This window comes from Branchiostoma floridae, chromosome 3, assembly GCF_000003815.2.
Source record: "Branchiostoma floridae strain S238N-H82 chromosome 3, Bfl_VNyyK, whole genome shotgun sequence".
Taxonomy (NCBI): domain Eukaryota; kingdom Metazoa; phylum Chordata; class Leptocardii; order Amphioxiformes; family Branchiostomatidae; genus Branchiostoma; species Branchiostoma floridae.
This window is the reverse complement of record NC_049981.1, coordinates 15,789,711-15,795,861: the sequence shown is the minus strand read 5'-3', so window position 1 is coordinate 15,795,861 and position 6,151 is coordinate 15,789,711. Positions and strand designations below refer to the sequence as shown.

The 6,151-nt window shown below is 47.4% G+C and overlaps 1 protein-coding gene and 1 long non-coding RNA gene across 6 annotated transcripts in view; one reads left to right on the top strand and one right to left on the bottom strand.

The window, feature by feature from the left end:
- LOC118410814 overlaps positions 1-6,151 on the bottom strand; it is a 172,453-nt gene that overhangs the window by 94,567 nt on the left and 71,735 nt on the right. The window lies entirely within an intron of this gene.
- The window catches only part of LOC118410800 (one cut domain family member 2-like), a 74,478-nt gene that overhangs the window by 8,427 nt on the left and 59,900 nt on the right, over positions 1-6,151 (top strand). For all 4 annotated transcript variants that reach the window (XM_035812625.1, XM_035812627.1, XM_035812626.1 and 1 more), the window contains exon 2: positions 4,642-6,023. In XM_035812625.1, coding sequence (XP_035668518.1) covers positions 4,928-6,023 — 1,096 coding nt within the window. In that variant the 5' untranslated portion in view covers positions 4,642-4,927. The remainder of the gene's footprint in view (positions 1-4,641; positions 6,024-6,151) is intronic.

Below are 6,151 nucleotides of genomic sequence, written 5' to 3'. Positions count from 1 at the left end.
ATCCGTCCGGAATCATCGAATGATTTAGTAACTCGGACCACGTAACCGCCACAGCCTGAAAATACCAATTACAGAGAAGCGTGCACGGCTTGGCGGGTATATTACTTTTTTGTTCCAGTCAGTGCTTCGGCCATATGGGCTGGGGTGCCGAGCCGGTGGCAGACAGTAGCCGGACCCCGCCTGTAGGTTTTACTCTCCCCTCTTGGGACGGTACTCAACGGCTTGGTGACATATACCACCCGCTGTAGCGCTTAACAAGGGGATGTACACGTGTAAGGTTAGATTGGAAGAGGATAACATCCAAGAGTTTAGCAAGACGGCGATCGCACTGCGACCTGGTCGTGACCTAAATTGGATATGTGTAGCCCTTGACTTGATAATCGGAATATCACATAAAATGTACAAGTATGACTGAAAAGACTACAAAGAACACAAATCTTTAAAAAATCAACAAGGGCATTTGTTGAGAGTTCTGTCTAATCACTTGGTCGAGTCGCGTTCACCGCCCTTGTGGAATGGTGACGTAAAGGGACAAAGATGAGATGAAAAATACGAAATCCGAAGAAGAAATATACAGATTGTAAAATTTTAGTTTAGTGGGATACGGAATAAAAAAAGGTGGGACACAAAATGTAATCGAAAGGTGAGCGATTCTGAGGGTGGATTGGACAGGGAGGTTGAGATGATCTGCGGCGATCTTGCGTTGATTCCTCCAAATATCAATCAAAAGGGCACCAATCAAGGCTTCTTAACACAACATGGGCCGCTGATTCGGTGTCAATTTCACCCAAATTGATGGCGGGAAACCCGATTAGCGTTGGTGGAATGTTCTCGGCTGTGAGTTTTGATGGACGGACATCACGTACACGTACGGAGTGCAGTGACAGAACCAGACAAGACATTTATGGGACCACTCGAGCGGACGGGACATAAAAGTTCAACTCCTGGTTTCGCAATTGTATGTCCGTTTGCGCGGCACATATACGGCCATAGAGAGAACAGGCACTTAGGGGAGAATGTCATTTTTGGGAACTATAAAATGCCAGTCGCTCGGCCAAACTGTTTATTTACTGCTGTAAATGCCAGGCTAGGATGGCGTGAAGTGGGCGATATTGTGACATTTGACGGGAGGGTGTCGTCTTCTTTCCGCACCATATAATCTGGCGTAATAGACTTTCTTCAACTGTCTTAAAGTCACTTCTGCGTGAAATAAAACTCAGACAGAGGACGGACCGTGCTCGAGGGGGGGGGGGGGGGGTATTGAGAGAGAGAGAGAGAGAGAGAGAGAGAACTTTATAGACTGACACAATCATTGTTTCACTACTTCATACACCTGAGCACAAAAGGCAATCCATGTTTCTTATTGAACTTAGACAAACCTTTGATCATGACACATATGTGCTGTTACATTTTTCCGTCACAAAGAAGCGAGGAGAGGTCAAATTCACTTAGTAGATCATCATTCTTGTGCTAGGTTGACAATGTATGAATGTATCTGTTTACCTCCTAAACAAGTGGAAAATAAGAGATACGTCTGGAAATGTATACAGTCCTTTTTGTGATATCTGTAATAAGCTGGAAAACTAAGAACACATGTTTTTAGAATGCACTAGACTAAGGAAATTTTGGGGTAGATTAAATAATACTGAAGACAATCAATCTGTTAAAAATGTACTGTTGGAACATAACAAATGTAACATTACATTGTTGACTATCGCCAAGTTTTCATTTTATATTTCTTGGATACGATGGAAAGATAACCCGAGACAATTGCTACTTGATGATGTACACAACACGTTTATGTCCCTGTGCTCCCTGTACAGTGCTGAGTAAATAAAATAAAGTGCCGTGGCGGACACGGAAAAGTTAAAAAAAAAAAAAAAAAATGAATGTATCTGTAAACTGTTCTTTTGTTGTGACCTGTATCTGTATCTATATAGTCGATATAACCGCCATTCGGCGTAACACGCCATGCTCCTGTACTTAACCTAGTGGGTACAAGTATAACGTTATGAGTGCAATAAAGGTCTTCATTCAAGTTAACGTACGAGTTTCAAAAGACCATGGTAAAGACGGCAACCGTTACGACCACGAGGCCACCGTGACGTGTTATTTGATTTCCCTTCAAACGATTTACGTATTGATGCGGTACAACACTCGTTAAAACGTGAGCGCCTGTTGTCTGAACCACGCTAGATATGTGCTTAACTCCTTGTTGTAGCTGAGTACGTTTTACCGTTCCGACTCTCAGACAACGCTAGACCGCGAAATATTCCGCGACAGGCAATGTTTCGTCTGACGTAAAACGTTTAATAGACTTAATGGCGAATGGGAGCGGCAAATTTTAAGTGGTCGCTCGACGACGTTTCTTACGTTATAGCGGCATGGGTGTCTATGTGTAGTGTTGTGTGTTGATCAACATACAGTTAGTGCTCGACCAGAAAGTTTTTATTTACTACAGCAAGTCGATGTGATTGGACATTGAGTGGTTAAGAAGATTTTTTGAGGGGCGTTTTGTAGCAACGAATCTTTTGTTAGTAGTATCGTGAAAAGATTATGCATGGCCAGTAATGGAATGTTTTGTATATACCAAAGAACACACTTCCTAACCATGCTCCTGTTTAATATAGATTTCTTCGACAAAATACTGGTAAGCGTTTAAAAGAGGGCAAAACGTGTAATTCTACAAGTGAACGAAGGATATTAATTGTACGTTTACGCGGCAAAGAAAAAAGGACAATTACACTGATATAAGAACATGGTATCTAACGAAATCGACAATGACTTAAGTATACTGGTATGTATAGGTTGAACTTCTATCTTCTCGCTTCCTATAAAAGGCAAAATTGATAATCAAAAGTTGGGAGCACAAATGTGTATTTCTACCATATTAGTAGTGTCACGACAAAGAAACTATTACTAGACGTGTGTGCACTATTCTTGCAGCATCAGAAAGGAAACATATTTCTTAATAACTATGCTTGTAGGCTTGGATTAATTCATATTGTAGATTTTAATATAAATTGGCGCTCAAGCAAGTTAAGGACAAACATGTGTAACGTACACGTCCTGTGACGTTTTTTTAAAAAAGCCCGCTTCAGATTTCAGTAGCATCTGGCCCTGGCTGGCAGATTGAGCCGCGCGCTTATTAAAAATGTAAGGGGAAAAGCTCGGCTCGGCCACGGATTGTTGGGCGATGTATAAGCTTTGCATGCTTGGCCTATGGCCCAAATCCTGGCCTTGGGTTCGCGCCATTTTTCACTCACAGACCTGACGCTTGGACGCTCCCGAGACGAACTGAAGCCAAACGAGTGCGTGTTAGCTACTTTTCCTCTCCCCATACATTTATCTACAAACTGCAGTGTGAATGGACGCTGAGGGTTTTCAGCACGCTTCTGCATAATTGTTCTCTGTGTACGTTATTGTCGGTTTGATGATATGGTACAGACTTGTGCTGAATAGGCGATATACCGTGGGGACTTTGTGCCTTGTTCTGCACAGGAAAGTCAATTCAGGGGTATGTTCATTTTTCTGACCTGTCAATCTCTGAGCTAATGCCTGAGTATTATTGACAGTGATGGCTTGAACTTGTTCTGGAGAAGGGGGGGGGGTATCAAACTGTGACGGTTGCTGTGTGGTTCCACGCATGCGCTTCCCGTGGGACGACATCGACACGAGACATTAAATCCAGTAGCACGACCCTAGCGAGCCGCCGGGAACTCTTCCTGCCTCGTTTGCATAAATTTCCGTGCCCGACAGCGCGCTGCCTCGGCGCTGAATTGCGATGCATGGCGCGGCTGATGCGATTTGGCTCCCCGGAATTGATCACATGACGCGAGGCCCCCGCAAGGTGCGTCCCCCCGAAGGGTGGTGCGTCCTGCCGTACACGCGCGCGCTTCTCCCGCCTGTTTAAAGCGCGATTTTCGGTTACTACAGATGGCGGGCGACGCAGAAACTGGCCGCCACAACCGGATGCGATGTTAAACCATTTAATTCAATATTTGTAGCCAGACAGGACGGCCAATTTGGGGTGAAGCTCATCGATTTCTGTCGATTTTCTATTAAGATGTGGTCGTGTTCAACTGTACCGATCCTACCTACCGTTCCCTTGTCACTACGTTCGCCTTACACACTGAAAACAAAGAGAACAAACTACTAATTACAAAAACAAACAAAGCTAAAGATACGTTAGGAACATCTACGATAGAATACAGCTCGTACAGCATGTGGAAAAAAGCGATCAACTCCGTATTTTTCTCACTCCTCGTGCGTATACAATCTTATTAAGGGGCTCACCACTGCGCGGCGTACGCACACAGGTATATATCCCTTCTCACCGAGCGCCGGGCGGCCCCCGTGAAATAAGACATGCATGGAAACCACAGATGGCGGGGAGAACGCGCCTTTTGGGATGCATATGTATACGATTATGCGCTTATTTACTAATAAGCGTTTTGTTGCCTAGTGGGGGCGCGCTGCGGGCCTGAATTACTTGTCCGCGTATGTTACGTGGCATGACATATCCAATGTCTAACCTCTATCGGCTAATGCGTGTGTATTAACTTCGCACCAAATCAAAGCGAACATGATTGTGAGTTTTATGAATGGGTCTAGTCAGGGATTTTTTGCCTCTATTTCCAGGTCCTCTGCATCGGAATTTCAGAGCGACCACCTGCTACCCATGACCCACTTCGGCAGTGACGTCACGACGGGCGGGCCAGTGCGCAGGATCAGGAGGTGGGCTCTACCAGCTGTCTAAACATAATACGTACGTAGGCCATGGAGGTGCCAGCGCACCGTTATTCCGTACGCTGGTGGTGCTCCTAAGACACAGGACGTGCTGTAAAGATTCTTTGGAGCCAGGCGCTGTAGGAAGGAGAGAAACGTTACCACGCTGGCCGTATGGGTGACCACGGGCTTCCGAGGGATGCAGAGTGAGTTAGGCTTAGACAGCATGGGGGACATGCACGGGGGTTCCCATAGCACCGAACAAGTGCAGTCAGCTGAACTGCTCAGCGGTCATAGTCCGCATAATGAGGTGTCCGTCAGTCGGCCGCTCAGTCTCTCTAACAGTTTATCGGGACTGGTCGATCAAGACTACCGACCGCCGAGTCTGCAGGATCCGACCTTCCAACCTGTCCCACCTCACCCGAGTATCAGCCCGGTGCCGATCTGCGAGGTGAACATGGCGAGTTCAGCGGCCGGTCTCCCGTCTTACACCTCCTCGAGTTTCACGACTCTGACGCCCCTGCAGCCCCTGCCTCCCATCTCCACGGTGACGGGAGACAAGTACCGCACCAATGTCAGCGGATCCTTCACCCTCATGCACCACCACCACCACCAGCCCCCTCCTCCTCCCAACCTACACATGAACCACATGCAGACCCCGTACGACAAGATGCCCGGGATGGGACAGAGTCTTTCGCCGGTGTCCAACCCCATGATGGCCAACGGGCTTGGCGGGATGCAACACACCGGGCACCTCCAGCAAGCCATCCCCCCTTACGGACACTCACCCCCGAGTAACGGCCTGGAACACCACGCTAAACTCATGGGGAACGGCTACGATCATCAGATGCTACCTCACACCCAGCCCGTCCCCTCACCCCCGGGGCTCCACCATCCCCACCCCCAGAACAATCGGATAACGCAGCTCTCCAACCCCGTCGTAACGTTCAACGGTTATGCCAACCACCATACCCCACACCCCCAGTCCACCTCCCCGCCTGCCTCGGCGGCGTCGCGAGACCGTAGCTCCTCCAAGACATCTTCTACCGGAGAAGTCGAAGAGATCAACACCAAAGAAGTCGCTCAGAGGGTGACCAGTGAACTCAAGCGTTACTCCATACCCCAGGCCGTCTTTGCGCAGAAGATCCTCTGTCGGAGTCAAGGAACTTTATCCGACCTCCTCCGCAACCCAAAGCCATGGAGCAAACTCAAGTCTGGAAGAGAGACGTTTAGAAGGATGTACAAGTGGCTGGAAGAGCCCGAATTTCAGCGGATGTCTGCATTACGGCTTGCAGGTGAGGAGAAACAAACTTTTCTCTCTCTTAAGTTACTTTCTAATCCTCCTTACCCACTTCCGTATGGTAGCCTAACTACGGTAGCTGACACGTGAAAGAACAAGAGGTCTAATTTTTCTCCGTCGTCT